The sequence below is a fragment of the Maniola hyperantus genome, chromosome 26 (genome assembly GCF_902806685.2).
Source record: "Maniola hyperantus chromosome 26, iAphHyp1.2, whole genome shotgun sequence".
Taxonomy (NCBI): Eukaryota; Metazoa; Arthropoda; class Insecta; order Lepidoptera; family Nymphalidae; genus Maniola; species Maniola hyperantus.
In genome coordinates, this window is record NC_048561.1 from 4,432,887 (window position 1) to 4,454,426 (window position 21,540).

A 21,540-nucleotide genomic window follows, 5' to 3' on the forward strand; every position below is an offset into this window, starting at 1 on the left:
AACCCCGCCCGTTGCACTATTGTCGTACCTACTCCTAGCACAAGCCTGACGCTTAGTTGGAGAGGAAAGGGGAATATTAGTCATTTAATATGGCTAATATTATTAAAAAAAAAAAAAAGTACCTATATAAAATATGTTATTTGTTATTAAAAATATACACATGTACACACTCACACACACATACACACACTCACACACAATACACACTGATACACATATGTACACACTCACACTCATACACACACACGCACACACACGTATTTTTAAGTTTCATATTCATATCATATCACTAAATTTAGTTTTGTATAAGTGTTTATTTGTTAATGATGGAGGAGGGAGAGCGGGGACCCTGAGATACAGGTTTTGCAAACTTACTTCAGGGTCCCTGGCACAATTTTGAAAAGACCTTTTTTAAAACAAATAAATCATTTCATTTCATTTTATATAAACTTTCTATAATTATTGACTGAAACGTAATGATCAACTATTTTATTTTGATAAGAACTATAGTATCAGTAACAACACCTTCGAAAGTAAGGCACAGATTCAGATCACATTTAAAAATCATAAAATCGATTATTGTGAGCCAACCTTAAAAGATACAATATATATAGTACTATTGTGGACTTTTTTTTAGAACTTTTTTTAAGAGAAACAATTTTACCATACATTGTTTTCGTGTAACTTTGACTATTCAGGCAGCGCACGCCTCGGAAACTCTCCAATGAGAGGATTTTTTTCCGACCTAATTCACATTGTTTCAATTTCTCTAGGGATCTCTAATTTTTTGAGAAATAAACTATAGGTTGGTACCTATTAACCTTCCCCTTGAATCACTCTATCTGTTGGTAAAACTTTGCGTAGGTAGTTTAAAAGATCTACGCGTTCATACATAATTATTATACAGCGGGAAGCGACTTTATTTTATACTAGCTTATAAATTTCAGCCCCATCCGTCCAGTAGTTTGAGCTGTGCGTTGATAGATCAGTCAGTCAGTCAGTCCTTTCCCTTTATATATTTAGACTATGTAGAGATGTGCTAGCCCTATGAATTTCAAATATTTTGTTATAACCGGTAAGCTGTTATCAGTTACAGAGATGGATAGTGGATTGAACAGCTGATAATCCATTGATTAATCGAGTCCGTGATAATGTTACGTACGCAACCTATAGCTATAGGTATACTCTAGATAGGGAGGTATTATAATAGACACCTTTAATAAAACTCCAAATAATAATTAAATATACCGCAAGACCGCAAGACACCAGGCGAGTTTCCACCCCTATGTCGTCAAAATTCCATCTTCGCATACGAAACGCTTTGCGTCATCATTCCTTATACGCATGGCTGGGGTCTGGAATAGGTACTCTTCCTAGATCAGTGTTTCCTGTCAATTATAATCCGGGTATCTTTAAAACAAGAGTGAATGGTGAAGGGTGAAGAGTGAGACCTTCTAGGCAAACGCGTCCCATCTTAGGCCACATCATCATTTCCCATCAGGTGTGATCGTGGTCAAACGCGCGCCTATAATGAATTTAAAAAAAATATGATACTTATATTCTTACTAACTTATGGTCGCGACTTCGTCCGCGTGTACTACATAAATTTCAACCCCCTATTTTACTCCCTTGGGGTTGAATTTTCAAAAAGCGAATGCCTACGTCATAATAGCTATCTGCATGCCAAATTTCATAAGAGTCCGTCTGTTGTGTCCGGAAATGCAGCCAGTATTCTTGGCACCATTCCACGCAGGCATGATTTGTATAGTAATTAGATAAGGCTAGCTTTAAGTTTTTTTTTTGTTCCGTTTGCCGTGGAGACCCTGGGGCCATGGAGTGTTAGTGCTAAAAAAAAATTACGAGACATTTCACCGCAATTAATAGCCTCATCTGGTGACAGAAGGGCTGGCTCATTTTTTGCGCAACGGATCAGCCTGGCTCTCCAGCGCGGAAATGCAGCCAGTATTCTTGGCACCATTCCACGCGGTCATGATTTATATAGTAATTAGATAAGGCTAGCTTTAAGTTTTATTTTCAAAGTAAGATTAACATACTTAGTGTGGTATCATAAGAAAGGGTAACCTGTAGTAGGTACATTCTAAAACAGATTTTTATTTATTAATTATTATTAGATTTATCGTGCAAAATGTCGAAAAAATACGATTGAAGTACGGAACCCTCGTTCGGTGTGCGAGTCTGACTCGCACTTGACCGGTGTTTTTTTTAGAAACAAGAACTGTAATAAACTTATCATTTATAATTGAACACTTTCATTGAACGTGCTCTCAAGTTAACGCAGTGATAAAATGTGTGATAACTGATAACACACATTATAATATACATAGATACTGATAAGAGCATTCCAAGTTTACGGATGAAACACGTCATCTTATGCGGCATATTAACCTAACTTATGGATGACTAACTTATGCTCGCGACTTCGTCCACGCTGGACTACACAAATTTCAAACCACTATTTCACCCCCTTCGGGGTTGAATTTTTAAAAATCCTTTCTTAGCGGATGCCTACGTCATAATTAGCTATCTGCATGCCAAATTTCAGCCCGATCCGTCCAGTAGTTTGAGCTATACGTTGATTGATAGATCAGTCAGTCAGTCAGTCAGTCATCTTTCCTTTTAAGTTTTTTGCGATAGCCACATTCTATATTGGGTTCCCCATTCAGTGTTATATTTGGTTTCCTCCCTTTTACGTTAGCTCTTTGATGCTTATTACCTAATACCTACCATAAAATTAGTTTTTTTGGCGTTAAGAACCAGCCTATTTTCCTCCGACCATTTTGAAATAGTATCCAAGTTCTTATTTATTAATTCTACGGCTTCTACTGTGCATGTTGGGTTAAAATGGTAGTAAATTTGAGTGTCAATCAGCATATAAGTGGGCGTTGCAATGTTGTATATTTTGGATAATATCTGCAGTGTAAATTATAAATAGTTTAGGGCTAAGGCTCGATCCTTGTGGGGCACCTCGTGGGACAATGTTTATCTGAGATGGTATTCTTCCGTCAGCGTCAACTGCCACAAACTGTTTCCTGCTATTTAAGAACAAGTAAAACCAAGCACATGCATTTGAGTCAATCCCATAATATCGCAGCTTAGCTAACATAAGCTCTACGTCTATGCAGTCGAATGCCCTAGAAAAATCTAGCAGCATTTTTTTTTAAATAAGAATATTAGCCATGTTAAATGACTAATTTATTCCCTTTACCTCTCCAACTAAGCGTCAGGCTTGTGCTAGGAGTAGGTATTGTGCAACGGGCAGGGTTTGAACCGTCGACATTTCGGTTTTCAGTCCACTCCTTTACCGGTTGAGCTATTGAGGCTCTAGCATTAGTATGGTGCCGTCCCCCGTCTGATGTAGATAGTATGTCGTCCGTAACTGCTGTCAAAGCAGTTTCTGTTCCGAGGCCCTTTCTAAATCCTGATTATACTGCTGGAAGCAAGTTTTTTGTTTCTAAATACCTAGAAAGTTGGCTTCATACTAGTTTTTTCAATGATCTTCGACATAACTGGCAGAATGCTTATTGGTCTTAGATCCTTATAGGTAGTAGATTTTATCGAAGGGTGTATCGGGATCTAGTTTTGAACTTATTAAAGAGAACTGCTGCGCTTTTCTCAGGGCTCACCTCAATCCTACAAAGACGGAACAATCGGCCCAGTTGATTGACCGCCTTTTGAAGTCAAGATATAACTAACTGGTATTTTTATAGAGCGGTGTCGTCCGCGAACGGGGCTATGTGAACGTACGGAGATCTGGGGATGTCAATGGTGTACAGCGCATACAAAAGGGGTGAGAGCAGGGAGCCCTGAGGGACTCCTGCTCGGAGGGTTCTTGGAGAGGATAGAGAAGAAAAAATTAAGTAGGTACGAAACCATAGACCACAGTTCGTCACGTTCGAACTCGTACTTTGCACGCTAGCGAGCAAAATTACCACTTTCCACTCAGATTTCAAAGGGCAAAAGGATTCTTTCCGAGCGAGTGAGATGAAAACATAATTTCAACCTCCGAGAAATTTATTTAACCTCTATGTTCAATGTCGCTGATTTAAGAACTCGTTCATCTGGACTTGAGCCAGCGAAGTCAGAATCCAATCAAGCCCGCGATGCGTTCACAGTCAGACGAAATCAATGAATGATCTACATTTAACTCCTCGGTAACATTTAACTAACACTAGTCGGCAGTTTAACCTTTGATCTACAATGAAGGAATTGAATTTTTTCCAGAAGGAGTTGTATGTAATAAGTAACTAGGTACGTCATATAATAATTTTCGTGATAATTGCTGATAGGTAACGACAATCGCCGCTGTCATTAAGTTTTGTAATTTGTAAGAAGATAACAAGCCGCGACCACGAGTCACGTGAAAAGTTTTAGGGAACTACCATGTACTTATTTATTGCGAAAACTCCCTTTTCGTAGGTTTAAAACGCTCCTTCCTTAAAGTAAAAAAAAACAGTGCCAGATTTTGAAGTTGAACTTGCTTGTCTCTTTATTAACTGATGAACCACTTTGCTTGTTTAAATTTGACTTTTCTATTTCTAAAGGCAATTTGTGAGATAATCACATTTCACCGAAAATTCATTACGAAAGTGATTTTTAAGATAAAAAACCGGCCAAGTGCGAGTCAGGCTCGCGCAATGAGGGTTCCGTACTACAGTCGTATTTTTTCGACATTTTGCAGGATAATTCAAAAACTATGATCAATACTTATAATAATAATAAATAAAAATCTGTTTTAGAATGTCCAGGTGAAGACCTTTCATATGATACCCCACTTGATAAAGTTATCTTACTTAGAATATTGAAAATACTAATTATTAGTTCATGACCACAATTTTTTTTTTTGTGTGATCTAACCCTAAATTCACGGTTTTCACATTTTTTCCCAAATGTCAGCTATAAGATCTACCTACCTGCCAAATTTCATGATTTTAGGTCAACGGGAAGTACCCTGTAGGTTTCTTGACAGACAGACGGACAGACAGACAGACAAAGTGATCCTATAAGGGTTCCATTTTTCCTTTTGAGGTACGGAACCCTAAAAACGCAGTGGTTTTTTTCGTCGATTATGTAGTATGTCACGAGTGAATGACGATGAACGGGACGCCGCGTTTGTTCGGAAAACTCTGTTATGTAATTGATTATGTAGGTACTTTAGGTATTACGTACGCCAAGGCCGGAATGTCTTCGGAGTTTTACTGCATTATTGTAATGTCAGGGTACTTTCTAGTCTACATAAATAGATTTCAGCCTATTGCTTATCTAGGGCAATGTGTCATATTACACCCTTAAGCTTCAGGGCACAGATTGCCTGCAGACCATGCCCTCAGCGGGCGATGGAGAGAGCTATGCTTGGCTATGCTATAGTATTAAGCAAGCCCCTTTTCTTTTTCTTTTTTTTATTCATTATAGGTATACGCTTGACCACAATCACACCTGATGGGAAGTGATGATGTGGCCTAAGATGGGACGCGTTTACCTAGAAGATGCCTATTCACTCTTGTTTTAAAGATACCCGGGTTGTAATTGGTAGGAAACACATATCGCGGAAGAGTATTTTCCGCGCAACGTTGATTTGAAATAAATTCGAAAGGACATATAGTTAACAGACCACGTGGCCGCTGACAGGGGTTTCCTCGTCGGCGGCCGGGAGCCAGCGATGCAGCAGCGGCGGGGTGGAGCGGGCGCCGCCATCGCTCCACCGGCACTGCAGTACCTACCGCTGAAGATCTGATCCACATTCATCCACAAGCAAACCAAGTCGATATCATCATGATCAACCCATCGCCGGCCCACTACTAGATAAAGCGAGCAAACTAGCAGGCGGGTCACCTGGTGTCAAGTGATTACCGCCGCCCACTAACTACTAACTAGAGGAACTGCCGATGCGTTGCCATCCTTTTAGGAATTGGCCCGCCGAGTTGATTTGCATGTGCGTGGAAAGATGGATCTGGCACAACGGGCGGTCGAAGTGCACCAGACACCTACGTACAGTACACGTAAAACAATTAAGTAGTTCAATCTAAACACGAGGCGTAATGACATGCGCATTGTACAAAAACAGACCTCAGCTGAGCTTGTGTATTAATTCCTTCGTTTTTCAGACTTAGTACGTACCTACTTACTTAGTTTTGCTGGCACTGAATCTGAGTCAACTGCCGAGTACACTGAAAAATGCGAGCTTAGTCTTTGGTAGCTTTTGGCAGAACAGACCTGCGACTAGTCCAAAGTGTTACGCAACAGAATGGAGGCAAAAGGCTAGAGTCGGGGGTAGTTGGCGAAGCGATCCGATCGATATCGTGCGAGCTAGGCGGCCGCGAGGTCGTGACCGGGCTGATTCGCTAACTCAGTGTCTAACATCAGTGTCTAACACTGAATGATAGCCACCGAGCTCATTTCACGTTGGTGGGTTCTACATTGCTGCTACACTGAGTGATATTAAAATATTTTTTCATAGAAAACCTTTAATAGGTTAAAAATAAATGTCAAATCAGCTCAGTGGCTATAACAGCTATCATTCAGAATCAGTAGGCTGACGCAGGCTGTAGCGGCATATTTTGTGCCTATGGCAGGAACAGACATGCGACAAGCGTTATGCAACAGGATTTAACGCCGAAGACGCCGAAATCCAATCGATATCGTGCGAGCTAAGCGGCCGCGAGGTTGTGACCTGACGCAGGTTGTCTGTAGCGGCATAATTTGTGCCTATAGCAGGAACAGACTTGCGATAGATAAGAAGTGTTATGCAACAGAATGTACGCAGAAGGCTACAGTCGGGGGTAGTTGGCGAAGCGATCCAATCGATACCGTGCGAGCTAAGCGGCCGCGAGGTCGTAACCTGGCGCAGTCTGTCTGTAGCGGCATAATTTGTGCCTATAAGTAGCAGGAACAGACTTGCGACAGATAAGTGTTATGCAACAGAATGTACGCAGAAGGCTACAGTCGGGGATAGTTGGCGAAGCGATCCAATCGATATCGTGACTGCGGGGTAGTGACCTGACTTAGGCTGTAGCGGCATATTTTGTGCCTGTAATGTGTCAAAGATTTATTATCTACTAGATAGATGCCTGCGACTACATCCGCGTGGATTTCATCATCATGATCAACCATAGAAATCTTAATAAATTGTTATTAAGTTTACAGCATCAGTTTTCCCCTCCAATAATAATATGGGTTCAAGTCAAGAGTGAATAGGCATCTTCTAGGCAAGCGCGCTCCATTTTAGGCTGCATCATCACTTGCCACTAGGTCTGATTGCAATCTGCATCCTAGCGCTAGTCTATGAATTAAAAAAAAAAGATTTTCTATGTGATCAACCCAAAACCCTTTCTCAGAATGAGAAATATATGCCATAATGGCCCAGTGCAAATTGACAGACTTATCTATGTATATTTAGATGTATTTATAGATAAGTGCGTTTCAACTTCGACCTTCTATTTAATTATTATCAAAGTTCAAATACCTACCAAGTACCTACCAATACCAACTACGTTCAGTATGACGTCACTCGGCTACGTAGACCGGACACCTCGCGTCGACGCTGGAGCATGACGTCACCATATCTGCAGTGTTTCCCAGCGACGCATCACCTGACCACTCACCAGCCACCAGCTGGACATCACTCATCATCATCAATGATGTGATGTCCCTTTTCTAAAAAGCTATTAACTCCAAAAATTAGTTTTTGAGTTATGCCAAAAAACGTGAGAATTTTCAAAAATTGATGTTTCTAAGTCTGCGAAGGGTTGAGATCGCAGTCGGTCGGGGTATGAGACGGGGGGACGCCCCGCACGGGGTTAGCGCAAGGACTGTGCGGGGCGTTCCCTCCCCGATTGCCATCTCAACCTGTCGCGTACTATAGGACCAAAGTTAATTTTTGTGTGATATTTTTAAGGGGCTTTTAGGCAAACTATATGCCAACCCCATTGTTACAAACTGAATTAATAATAATTAAATTAATCAAACTGTTATTGACCAATAATCAAATTTTGATAGAATTACTAACTCTCTATATCTACACTTCCATTGCTGAAATGGTTTAAATACGATTGAAAATATCAATATCTTTTAAAACTAAACGTTTTGGTCCTACATACTTAGCAAACTTTTTTAGAAACATCAGTTTTTCTAAATCCTCATGTTTTCCATAAGCGTCTTGCAAGTTTGTAATATTTTTAACAGACTTCCACAAAAAAAAGGCTCTCTCTCTACTTGGCCTGTTTTTTCAGTTACTAAAACAGTGATTTTTTGATAGAACACACTTTTTAGGCATACAAGTTTCCTCACTATGATTTCCTTCAGTTAAAACAAGCCCGAACCTCTGAATATGAAGCTAAAGTCATAACATAAAGCTATCGCTGCTAAATTATTCTTAAAATGAAGATTTAAATTAATTATTATCATTTATCATTACTGAAAGCCACAAAGCAAAATATGAAGATCATTTATTATTTTATCATTATTATTTAAGTACCTAGTTACTTAATTTTAAGTCTTATTATATTGAATTGTAAGTTTAATCCTTCAATTTTTAATTCAGTTATGTAATTATTTAAGTACCTATAATAAGTAATTTACTTATGTACTTAATCGAAAGTTTTAGAGATAGTAATAATTTTTCTTTGTGAATCATAAGATATTAAGTCTCAAATCAATAAAATAAAAAGGGTTCAACTAAGAAACAAAACTTAGTAGGTAACAAAAAAAATGGAAGAATAAAATAAAAAGACAGATTAACGTTTTAATATTTTAATCTCTCGTATTGCATGAAGTTTTCCTTACAAAAAACTCACACCCGAGGGAACAATTCACTTACTTTACTTGCCACACTCCTCACACGCACCCAAATATGTTACCTACTAAGTTACATGGATTATATTCTGTAATTTTTGACTTAAATTAACATTTTATACAAATTATTAGCATTATTATAAACGAAGACAGCTATAAAACAGACTTATGATGTCAGTCAAAAGTCAAAAATCACAAAATAAGAGCACAAAACAATGGTTCACTAGAATTGGAACAGTTTTTTCTACAAGCACTCGCACCACATCCTGGCATGTTACATAACAGCTGCCATAATCACATGATTGAAGACAGTCCACAGCAAATTGAATTCAAGCATTACATAACTCACTACCCAATTTTATATCACTCCCGTTCATGTGAAGTTACTGTACCACCAGGATAATTATAATAACAACACTAATTTAGTGTATCATACATGAATAGAGGTTAGAATCAAGTCTGTCGCCTAGCCTTGGCCTCAAACGCCAAACACAAATGAAGTCATTACATAACTGTCACTAGAGAAATATGATCAGAAAATTCTCTATTTCAAGATCACTGATTTCAAATTTAGAACAGATGTTATTAGTACTTACTTAATGCTAGATTTAACTCTGAGCACTACAATGCATTGTTAATTATGTAACACTTGTGACTTACTTTAATGAAACGAAAAATATATGGAATCATTTTATTTAACTAAAAATAAGTTACTAGGTTTCTTTTTTTTGCGTAGATCCTAAATACTTAATACATGATTTCACAGGGGAGTGGCTAGGCGTGATTTAGAATCACAATTGAAATAATGGTAACAATTCTTACATTAAATGATTTAGAGGAGCTTCTTGATCTCATCGTATAGGACGAGCACGAAGGCGCCGCCGGTTCCTCTGAGCACGTTGGAGAAGGCGCCCTTGAAGAAGGCGGAGCCGCCCTCCGTCTTGGCGATGGTGGCCCAGCAGTGAATTGTTCCCTTGTACAGCATGTCGCCCTTGGCGCGGCCGGACTGCATCATCATGCGCCTGCGCACCGTGTCGAAGGGGTAGGAGATGATGCCCGCCACGGTGGTGACGGTCTGCGCGATGGCCCAGCTGATGACGATGGGCGTGTTCTTGGGGTCGGGCATCATGCCGCGCGCCGTGTCGTAGAAGCCGAAGTAGGCCGCGCGGTAGATGATGATGCCCTGCACCGACACACCGAAACCCCTGTACAGACCGGTGAGGCCGTCGGACTTGAAGATCGAAGAGATGCAGTTTCCGAGGCCTTTGAACTCGCGCTGGCCGTCGCCCCTGCCCACGTCGGCGGCGAGCCGCGTTCGGGCGAAGTCGAGCGGGTACACGAAGCACAGCGAGGTGGCGCCGGCGGCTCCACCCGACGCCAAGTTGCCCGCGAAGTAGCGCCAGAACTGCGTGTGCTTGTCTACGCCACCGAGGAACACTTGCTTGTACTTGTCCTTGAAGGCGAAGTTGAGCGCCTGCGTGGGGAAGTACCTGATGACGTTGGCGAAGTTGCCGCGCCAGAACGAGAGCAGGCCCTGCTCCTTGGGAATGCGCACGAAGGCGTCCACGATACCTTTGTAGCGCTGGTCCACGGCGATCTGCTTGCTGACGTGCTGCACCTGCAGCAGCAGCTTCACTCGCTCGATGGGCGCTACGGCGGTTTTGGAGACGGCAGCGGAGATGCCACCGGCGAGGAAGTCCTTCGCGAACGCGACGGGATCTGCAAGGCTCTTCGACATTTTGTTCCGATTAGTTGGGCCTTTTTCACTGGACTATATGCCTCGCGGGCGTGCGGTGGGTATCTGGGAGTTCACACGCGGAATGATAAAATCACGAAACACCAACTCCCGAATTTTGTTATCAGGAGATATAGAGTAATTTCGTGATCTCGGGAGCACAGGGGTAGGTGTGTGCCTTTTTTAAAATTCGATCGATCACGTTCTCTCGCAGTTCTGCCTAGAGGAGCGGCGCAAAAGAAGGAAGGGATGGATGTTGCCAACATTAAAGAAAATTTCCACGAGGTCAGTGTGGCTGATTCTATATCAATGATTAGCCCAATAGTTTATTACATGTGGTAACTCTAGCCATTCAGCCTTCTTTATTCTTTCTAGAAATCGAGATCTTCACTATCGAAACCTCTGTCATTAATTCCTAATGGTAGGCAGATGATTTCCTGACATAATAAAAAAAATGTCCCAGAAATCAAAGTGTTCCCATGGGTTTCTTAGAAAACTGAATCCACTTGGATGAATTTGCAGGCGTCATTTATTAGATACAGAGATAGTTTGTATCCTCGAGATGGACAAACATAGGATACTTTCATCCCGGAAAACCAAAGAGTTCCCATGGAATTAAAAAAATTTTTGTAATAAAAATAACTACATTTACAGAATAATTTTATTGAAGCCACACGATTTCTGTTCATCGTATTACATTAAATAGATGCCATATTTCAAACTGCTTATTGATCATCATAAATCAATCATAAACCAGATAAATTCTATAGTTTTTTATGAATTATGATGTAAAATAATCAGTACCTACCCTTATTATAAAATATGTGAAAGTGTGTTCGTTTGTTGCTTTGTTGGTTTGTCCTTCAATCACTTCGCAACGGGGCAACGGAATGTCGTGATTTTTTGCGTGGGTATAGATGAAGACCTGGAGAGTGACATAGGCTACTTTTTATCCCGGAAAATCAATGAGTTCCTACGGGATTTTAAAAAACTAATTCCACGCGAACGAAGTCGCGGGCATCAGCTAGTTTAGTATAACTATATATTTTAGTATTAATAGTAGTAGAAGTATTGAGTAGGTAACTATTTGTTACTATCAATATTCAAAAACGTTAAATAAGTAACTAACTAAAATCTCTCTCAGCTTTTTCTAGACAGACTATTACACCAATAAAATATCCATTAAACCTTTTAATTTGGAACGCATTAGCTAAAATCATATTTTCATCTTATTTTAAAATTGTTTTTGTACATGAACATTTTTATCACTTTGCTTTTTTTTCATTTCACAATTGACTAAAAATTAAGTGCTTCTAAAGTTTCCCGCATCCACTGTTTCCAAAAAGATTTTTAATTTAATAGTTTTTAATTGCTAACAATTGACGCTAAAAAATAATTATTAAAACATGATAATGTGGCTAATTCCTTTGTACACAATCTCTAAACTAAACTAAAATATCACGTCTAAATCTATTGCTATCCCTTTCATAATGTTGCTTGCGGAAAAGGAAAGCACTAGATTTAGACCTGTTAATTTAGTTTAGTTTAGAGATTGTGTACTAGAGAATCGGCCCCATTGTCAGGAGTAAAATTAACGAAATAAATAAAGTACATTTAACAATAAATGAAATATGCTCTATTAAAAGCTATCAAAAGTCCTTTTAATATGGGAAAAAAGGTTTAATGGTAACACTATAGTAATTGGCAATTAGAGCGTTTTGTTCTTGCAAATTTTTGCTTTCAAGATTACGTAACATCATTAATTTATACCCAAAAAAAGACTTTAAAACAAATTAATTTATCTATTGACATTGTTTAGCCTTTAATTACTGAATTTATTACATGTTATACAGGATTACAATTAAAATATTGATTTATTAAATAACTGTAAGACTATTGATGCAATATTAAAACGGTGAATTAGTGTTGCAAGCATCCATTAAATGGAAAGTGCCCCGTCATAAGATAAGAAATGATGGCGCTATGTTGGCATAACTGACAGAAAACACCAGAGATCTTATTTTTACTCTGTAGTTAAAAAACTGTCAAAATTGTAATGATAATCTTTTTTTAATCTGCGAAGTGCGAAAAACAAAGCGAAATTCTGAAAGAAATTTTAATGTGTTTTTATTAGTAAAGTTACTTTTCTAAAGTACTAAAGTTATTGATTAAAGTGTCTTAATCATAGCATGCAGATGAGTCGTATGGGATCGCCATCGGTTGGGATGGACGAGGACAGCGGCGCAGGTCATGCTCTGAGTGACTTTTTGCTTCAACTTGAAAACTATAACCCTTCTATACCAGATTCTGTAGTTGCTTATTACCTGAACATGGCTGGATTCGAATCTCAGGATCCTAGGTACGTATAAGCCAATAATTCAAATTAAATCTCTGTAAAGTTACTGTCAAGGAGCTGCTTTCGAATTTCAAAAAAAATTAAATTTTTTTGTTTTCTTGGATGAAATTATGTTCAAAATCTACTTTGTGGTATATAATCGTTATTTTATTATTTTCATATTGTTTTTAGGGAAACTTCGGAATGTTATAATAATAATAATCTTAAAATAATGCTAATATCTGTCTGCAAATAATGCTATCAGAATAGTATGTTTTCTGTAATTCTGTTAGGTATATGTTATTGTTTGTTTAGTTAGTTCACCTCTAGAAAGACCTAAGTTGGCTCAGGTCATCTGGTGAAAGCCTTCAGCTGTAGATGGTCCAGTTACAGTTCTTACCACCCTACCACAAAACTCATTGTACTCAAACAGTTTAGTGGTAGGGTGTAAAATGCCTACTAAGTGTAAAGGAAATTGAGACTGAGCTTTTTACAGTTGATATCAGATGTTATAATAGTAATCTCTGAGACACGTAAAAAACAAAAAGGCCTTGAACATCCAAAAGTAAACCCATCCAGTTACCGACTTTGGTTCATGTTGTTTAACTATTGCAATTTGCAATCATTGATGTGTTATTACAATTAGGCCAAACTATGACACCGATTCCGTTGTCTTTCTCTAAACTAAATTTAGAGTATCTGCATCCTTTTCTTTTTAACAATGCTAAAAAGAGACAGAACATGAACTTTACATTTAAAGACTAAATTTTAGTGCATGCTACAAATTTAAACAGTAGGCTCTCGACTGTGCACTAAAATCACGGGTTTTACCATCTAAAAATAAAATTTAAAACTGTCAAACTGCGTCTGTCCATTTCATATTACATTAGTAAGAAGAGTATATGAATACTCTAAAATTAGGTTGTGCTCAGAATCAGTACCATTCTTCTATTTTTGACTTTATAATACTTTGTTACAGAATGATAAGACTTATAGCGCTTGCCTCCCAGAAGTTTCTCTCCGACATAGCAAACGATGCCCTGCAGCACTGCAAGATGCGGACTTCCAGCCAAATCAACCAGACCTCCAAGAACGCCAAGGGACCCAAAGAAAAGAAATACGTTATGACCATGGAGGACTTGGTGCCGGCATTACAGGAATACGGCATTTCTGCCAAGAAACCTCATTACTATGTTTGAAATTTAGGATTAGTTTAATTAAAGAGAGAGTATAGCTGATTTATTTGAAACAAACTGAACGGACAGTAATGTCCAATATGGCTCATAGATGGCATCACATAACAAGTCTTACTATAATTATTATTAAACTAGCTGATGCCCGCGACTTCGTCCGCGTGGATTTACGTTTTTTGAAATCCCGCGGGAACTCACTGATTTTCCGGGATAAAAAGTAGCCTATGTGTTAATCTATCTCTATTCCAAATTTCATCCAAATCCGTTCAGCCGTTTTTGCGTGATTGAGTAACAAACATCCAAACATCCACACTTTCGCATTTATGATATTATTAGAATTAGGATAATCCATACTAATATTATAAATGCGAAAGTGCGTCTGTCTGTCAGCTAGCTTTTCACAGTCCATCAGTTTAACTCAGATAGTTTGCATCCCTGGGAAGGACATAGGCTACTTTTGAATTTGATCCAGGAAAATCAGAGTTCACACAGGATTTCAAAAAACCTAAATCCATGCGGACAAAATCTAGTTACTAAATAAATAAATTACAAAAAACTGGTTAAGTGCTAGTGGACTTGCACACGACGGGTTCTGTACCATTATACAACCTAAATTATTATATGTACTTTAATAAAAACAATTTGCTTGGTAGACATTTTGAAATTCACCATGTTTTAGGGTTCTGTACCCAAATGGTAAAACGGGACCCTATTACTAAGACTCCTCTGTCCGTCCATCTGTCACCAGGCTGTATCTACTATCTCATAAACCGTGATAGTTAGACAGTTTAAATTTTCATGTATTTCTGTTTATTCGGTATTTGTTGTTATAACAGCAATAGAAATACTTTGATTTCAACTCTAATGGGCAGATTACACCTACCGAGTATTGAAGCGAGACAGTAAAATGTGACTCGGCCGAGACAGTGCTGTGGCTGAGAAATTGCACTCGTTAAAGTGTTTATACCAACAGAGTGCTCGGCCGAGGACACTGACTCGCCACTGTACTCGGTGGGTGTAATCTGCCCATAACTATTACGGTTCATGCAATACAGACCACTGATAGATAGACAGCTTAGTATAGGGTCCCTTGGCTCCCTTCGCATAAGGAACCCTTCTTCTTCGTCTTTGCTTTGGGCTGGTTTCCGCAATTAAACGTTAAGGAACCCTTACAACATGACTGATCATTATATTGTTCTTTTTTCGAAAAATTTATAACCAGTCACTTGACACCGACGCAACAAGAGCTGGCGAACAAAACTGTAAGACATTAGTCCGCGACAGTTTGAGATAGCAATCGGGGTATGAGGCAGGCAGGTCACCCGTCACGGGTTAGCGCGGGTGTACGGGGCGGTCCCACCCCGATTGCCATCTCGAGCTGTCGCGGACTATACATTAATAGTAAAATTTCTCAAGACAGTTTCATTGCAAAGGTTGTGTTTAATATTGATGACATTTGTTATTGTTTTGTGAAACTATTAATAGCATATTATTTTGTAACGTGATAAATTAATAAAACAATTTTAGCTCAACTTGTTTTTTTTTACTCCAAAAGTTCAAAAGTAGGGGAAATGAAAGAAATTCATATATAGGCTGATATCTATATTTCTTTTTCAGGGGTACATTACAATTTATTGCTACATCCCCAGGCAAAAATGAGGTGCTATTCTAATTTACTATAGACAGCTTTCAAATGTTCACAAAGAGGTGTATTATCAGTCTCCATGTATAGTACAACTTGTAACTTATTCGGAGCGACTAATCTAATTTCTCTTACAAATTTCTTCACCACAGGCGGCTTAGCAAAGGACATCCTAGCTATATTTACAGTTGTTAGTTTTATTTCCTTCTTCTCTACGTCACATTGGCCTTCTTCGTGGGAGGTTAGGCCAAAGTTGTGGCTGACTAAGAAGGCCAGGTCGTTAGTACCAGGCTTTATGCGTAAGAACCCTCGCTCTTGGTGCATTGGGGTGCCTTTTTCGGGGTGCTTCGAGATTGAGATGTAATTGAACATTGGCTGACCTGCAGGAGAAAATTGATTAACACTTGAGGTTAGTTTTACTGTCATCATCATCAACCAATAGACGTCTACTGCTGGACATGTCTCTTGTAGGGACTTCCACACGCCACGGTCTTGCGCCGCCTGGATCCAGCGGCTCCCTGCAACTCTGATGTCGTCCGTCCACCTAGTGGGGGGTCTTCTAACGCTGCGTCTTTAGGCGCGAGGTCGCCATTCCAGCACCTTTACACAATCCTAAATTGCCAGGTATCTAATGTAATATTGGTACGCGGTACGCCTAAATAAAACTGCTCATCCATAATGTATAGCCCCATACATCTACCTACAATGATGATACCACATTACTACTACGTGATACTCAGCACTTCTAACTTTTCGGGGTTATGTACATTTTAAGTAATAATTGGATATCACTTGCTTTAACAGCTTGAGAGTTAGTTCTCCATAATGTTCTCAAAGGTGTGTGAAGTCTACCAATTCGCACATGGCCAGCGTGGTGGACTGTGGCCAAAACCCTTCTCACTCTGAGAGGAGATCCATGCTTTGTAGTGAGCTGGCGATGGGTTGATCATGATGATGCCTTGTATGGTCAATGGTGGAACTAGAGGCATGCCAATGCAAAATGTACTAGCACTCGACGGAGTTGCAGCAACTCTGTCCATATAGACTCAGCAACTTCCATATAAATTACAGCTATTCTTGAGTTGCTGGACAACTATGAACCATGTGTATAGGCTCTAAGATGCAGAGTTGCAGCTAGATTACTACAAGCAGCTAATAACAACAATTGCGATAATTGCAATATGACTATCGCAACTGTGATTTGGAATTGGATTAACCTTGAATTTAATTTTATTGATATTTCCATCTGTTGAAACATATTCTATAGTCAAGTGATTGTGGTGCTGAGATAGTTTTATTTTAGCTTGAATATGGGTACAAAAAAGATACAATTACAAGTCTAATAGCTAAGTGACTTATGAAGTGGGTACGTAGCCGGTTGGTCTTCTTTAATTTAAATGCAAACAAAGTACAAATTATATATAACTAGATGATGCCCGCGTAGCTTAAGGTTTTTGAAAATCAAAATTGGGTAAAAAGTGATGTACCTAAGCTAAACTTACCAAATTTCAACAAAATCGGTTAAACTGTTGGGCCGTGAAAAGCTAGCAGATAGACAGACACTTTCGCATTTATAATATTAGTATGCAGTGAATAACTATACAAAAAATATTACCAATACACGTAAACTCTAACTCCTCATGGTACTGAAACTCGGGTATATTTGGAAAGCAGCCATGTCCATCTTCAGTAACCCATCGGCCTGCTAGCCAGGATATGGGGCTAAGAGCTTCGTGTAGCTGGCCAGCCATTGTTTAACTTGGCTTTCTCCGGCTTTTTATAAGGGTTTAACTGGTAAACTATGGGCACCGAAACGTTTTATGCTAGTTAAGCCAGTCAATTATTATTCTTAAACGGCACTCGCTAGGTTTTGCTCAGAAAAACAATACTTTGCTGTTCGCAATCGGCTATCTGGAACATTCAGCAGAAGCACCTTTTTACCAATTTCTACAATTATTTTACACCTAACTACTTGGATTTAATTTAAACTTAAAATTAAAATATTTTTCTAAATATTTTTGAAAATTAAAATTTGACAAGTTTTTCGAGTTTTTTCAACTGGTTTTACGGCCCTGAATTCTAGCCATATAACACTATTACTCCTACTGGAATCTGGATACTAGTCTTTTGGAGCCTTCGAGTTTTCTTTTGGAACTGGCCATAGAGTAATTAGAATAAGGATATTCCAGCTCTGGGTTCTATCCTTTTTGAGCCTAACATTAATTATGAGTAGTGCGGGTCTTCTCCGTTTGGCCCTGTGGTTTGGCCAAAACGGACGAGTTCAAGTCCGATGGGATTCGGGTCGACTACGACAGTCGTCGTCGCTTGGGGCACCTGTGTGCTGCGCCGGTGATGGGTAATAAGAATAATACCTAATCAGCCTGGCTGTCCAGCGCGGAAATGCAGCCATCATTCTTGGCACCATTCCATGAGCCCGGTGCAGAGGATACCATTTTGGGCAGCTACTGTATTGCAGCGATCGGGATCTCGTCGTAGCCTGGTGCCTTCTTTTTGAGGAGTCGAAACTCGAAACGCCCTTCTTCAGCTCTAACGGGGAGATAAAGTCATCTCCCCGGAGCGGAGGAGTCTGGGCCTACAGGAAGTAGGAGGAAACCTGCATGCCTTTTAGAGTTCTCCACAATGTTCTTAAAGGTATGGGAAGTCTGGCAATCCGCACTTGGCCAGCGTGGTAGACTATGGCCAAAACCCTCCAGACTCTGTGAGCTGGCGATGGGTTGATCATGGTAGTAAAAAACCAGTCAAGTGTGAGTCTTAGAGAGTTTTAGAGTTCCGTACATAATTATTATGAACATCATATTTTGGGTGTATGAAATATTTATTTTCCAAGCTAGAACATGGTAGTAATGGGTCATATTATGCAAGTAGGTTAAACCCATCAACACAAGAATTCTATAGGTATCATATTTTACTTTTATCACTGCAACTGCAAGATCCATTAATGTTTCCAGCGCAGCTAAACTGTTTAAAGGCGGGTGGGTAGTGACATCTGCATTCAGAATCCATCATATTGGCAACACAACTAATTGAAGCACAGGACGAAGTGCCAACGTCCTGTACGCAACCTTCCTTTTTACTACACTCAGCATCTTTATTTTCTGGTAGCTCTGGTGGTCCTAACACTTTACTAACTCCATGGTTGCAACAGTTTGCGAACTGTCTAGGCCCTTTAATTGGCACAGAATTTTCAAATACACTTCGGTCACTTTGATCTGCAAAACGTGGTTTCAAATGTTCTAATTGAAATTCAGATTCTATTACATCTGGCGAAACATTTTCTTGAAACTTGTTAACTTTGTTATTTGGTCTAGAACCAGATCTATCACAACAGGTACTGCAGTCCATAAAAGTTTCGTTAGAAGGTTCCTGCATAGGAGTCGAGCGCGGTGCCATGTGTTGTACTTTTGCACCATTTCTAGAGCGCATATTCGATGGGCTCTTTAAAGCTGATCGTGGACATGGATTTGCTACTATACGTGGTCTAATTTCTTCTCTTACGTTTTGTTTAAAGTTTGTATCAATATTAATATTTTCTACGTCGGGTCTAGTTGGATATTTAGTCATTTCATGATGGGATATAATATCACAACAATTTTGAGCTAGTTTACCATCTGCTCTGCTGCTGCTTTGCTCATCATTAAAATGACGCCTTGTTTGGAAATAATTCTCATCTTCTAACGAGTTGGGGTGGGCTTGTTCTTGGGAATATCCTGGTTGACAACAAGGAATAGTTTTCCATAAGCTACTACTGACGTTATCAAAAATCTGCGGATGATTTTCTTCAGGGAGACGGGTTTTATTGATATCTTGAGATAACCGAGGTATTCGGGATTGACTTACATCATTAGGAATTTCATTTCCACTTGAATGATGATGTCCTTCAGAAATCGAAAAACTGCCAGTGTTACGAAAATTTGTTTTGGCTGAATGATTATTCAAATTGTCTAGATTTGAAATCGCTTCTCTATTAGCTGAACCAGTGGCATCAGAAAAACATTTATTTTGGCAAGATTTCACACACCCTTTGTGTGGTATGTTTTGGGTTTGAGACACGTTTTCTTCATCGTTTATATAACTTGGCACTATATTAGCATTTTGAGTAGTTCTTGAGTCATTTTGGTTTGAGACATGCGTTATATTATATTCTTTTTCATCATGTGATTTTTGTTGCTGATTATTGTTGCTAGATCGTTCGCGGGAGTATGGATGGTCAAAGTCATTATCTTTCACGTTTTCACAGCCACCTTCTAGCTGAGTCACAAAATATGGCCCGAAACAATCACTATACATTATTATATCATCTTCATCATTAGAGGCTTGACGATTAGGAGTCTGTGATTGTCTGCGGGTTCTGCAATTTGAAGAATCACAAGTGTCCGCAGTGCAAAAGTCTTGGTCCCACTGGCATATTGGCTGTTTCATCGCACAAGGAGTTTGATTCGGTCTGGTTGAAGATGGAAACTGACAGACAGTGAACGGTAATGCAGGAGGATCAGCCTGGTATGGCACAGGTTGAAATAGACAATCAGGAGGAAGTGCTGGGCAAGCAGGAGATTTAACCTGGCAGTAAGGAAGTCTAACCTGACAGGGACGAGGTGACTCTAGATAGACACGAGGCGTAGGCTGACACGCGGGAGATTTAATCTGACAGGCTGGATATTTGACCTGGCACACAGTAGGCTGAACATGGCATGATAGATCTGTCTCCTGGCAGTTAAGAGGTCTAAGATGAGGTCGACTTTGACATGCAGGTGGTGAAACCTGGCAGAAAGGAGATGGAACGTGGCAGGCAGAAGGCTGCGGAAAAATGCAAGGATGTGAGCACGGTATTGCCAAACTGTCAAGGCAATGTCGTTGCAATCGTGTTTGCTTTGGACATTGCCTCTTACGAGATGTCATGTTTAGCGAGGCATTTCATATTTTGTTCAAACCGTTTCATATCGTAGTTTCTCTTGAATAGATGGACCTTGGATGTTATGACTTAATTGTTATCATCTTGTAATGTGTTTTTCTAAAATCTGAAATTAAAATAAATCAACTTTAGATCGTGATCTATGAGTAGGTACTAGATAGCTGATAGCTCAGTTAACTGGTCCCACCTGCTTACATCTACTGTTCATTTATTGTGAAATACATTTTTATTGCAGATTTTATTATTGTTTACATAATAGTGAGAGAGCCAGCACGTGCCAGACCTTCGTTACTATATAAAAGCTGAAAACGTATTGTACCAAACTCATGAAGAACGATGCAATAACAATATTTTCGGGTTATACACCATTTCAACAAGCGCGCTTTAAAAATCTCAGAGACGAACTGAAACGGCGGACTGCAAACGGGGAAGACAGCCTGCGAATCAAGTATATCAAATGCGTACCTACCTAAAATTGACAGCTCTCTTCCAAAAAACGGCATTTACCAAGTTTTAAACAATTATGATGGCTTAATAACTAATAATTAATCACTGAAATGTCTATATTATGTTAACGCGTGGAGCATGGTTAAACTTGGAAAGCTTTAAGAGCTGCGATGTATAGTGGAATCCTTTAAAACTTCACTGGATCTTATGATTTTATCAGAAACTTGGATTAAAAGCGATGAAGAGACAAAAAGTCTTCATATACCTACCTACTGGCTTACACATGCACCCCCTTAAACTTTAAGGATGTCTGGCAGGGGGTTGGTTGCCATGATAATAAGTGTCTGGCAATGCATGACGTGATTTCTTATAAGTACTATTCTGAAAAAAATAGGTACCTTTTAAAAAAAAATTAGACTTTATAGTTTGAACTAAGGTTTTTTACCTACA

At 39.3% G+C, this 21,540-nt stretch overlaps 4 protein-coding genes across 4 annotated transcripts in view; 2 read left to right on the forward strand and 2 right to left on the reverse strand.

The window, feature by feature from the left end:
* LOC117994138 (phosphate carrier protein, mitochondrial-like) overlaps nt 1–21,540 on the forward strand; it is a 263,608-nt gene that overhangs the window by 203,726 nt on the left and 38,342 nt on the right. The gene's annotated exons all lie outside the window — the stretch shown is intronic.
* On the reverse strand, nt 8,751–10,800 carry LOC117994477 (ADP,ATP carrier protein). Its single transcript, XM_034982402.2, has one exon. It carries the CDS (start codon nt 10,544–10,546, stop codon nt 9,641–9,643), a length of 906 nt encoding a protein of 301 aa, XP_034838293.1. The 5' UTR covers nt 10,547–10,800; the 3' UTR covers nt 8,751–9,640.
* On the forward strand, nt 12,592–15,603 carry LOC117994479 (transcription initiation factor TFIID subunit 10-like). Its single transcript, XM_034982404.2, has 2 exons — nt 12,592–12,902; nt 13,858–15,603. Exons 1-2 carry the CDS (start codon nt 12,733–12,735, stop codon nt 14,075–14,077), a joined length of 390 nt encoding a protein of 129 aa, XP_034838295.1. The 5' UTR covers nt 12,592–12,732; the 3' UTR covers nt 14,078–15,603.
* Nucleotides 15,659–17,809, reverse strand: LOC117994478 (peroxynitrite isomerase THAP4-like). Its single transcript, XM_034982403.2, has 2 exons — nt 17,329–17,809; nt 15,659–16,093 (listed from the first exon to the last, which is right to left on the reverse strand). The coding sequence occupies exons 1-2, from the start codon at nt 17,462–17,464 to the stop codon at nt 15,735–15,737; spliced, it is 495 nt and encodes a 164-aa protein (XP_034838294.1). The 5' UTR covers nt 17,465–17,809; the 3' UTR covers nt 15,659–15,734.

Coding starts and splice junctions, on each gene's coding strand:
- LOC117994477 (XM_034982402.2), bottom strand. CDS start 10,546: ATGTCGAAGAGCCTTGCAGATCCCGTCGCGTTCGCGAAGGACTTCCTC.
- LOC117994479 (XM_034982404.2), top strand. CDS start 12,733: ATGCAGATGAGTCGTATGGGATCGCCATCGGTTGGGATGGACGAGGAC. Junction 12,903..13,857: donor TTCGAATCTCAGGATCCTAG/GTACGTATAAGC, acceptor ACTTTGTTACAG/AATGATAAGACTTATAGCGC.
- LOC117994478 (XM_034982403.2), bottom strand. CDS start 17,464: ATGGCTGGCCAGCTACACGAAGCTCTTAGCCCCATATCCTGGCTAGCA. Junction 16,094..17,328: donor GTTAGAGTTTACGTGTATTG/GTAATATTTTTT, acceptor TTTCTCCTGCAG/GTCAGCCAATGTTCAATTAC.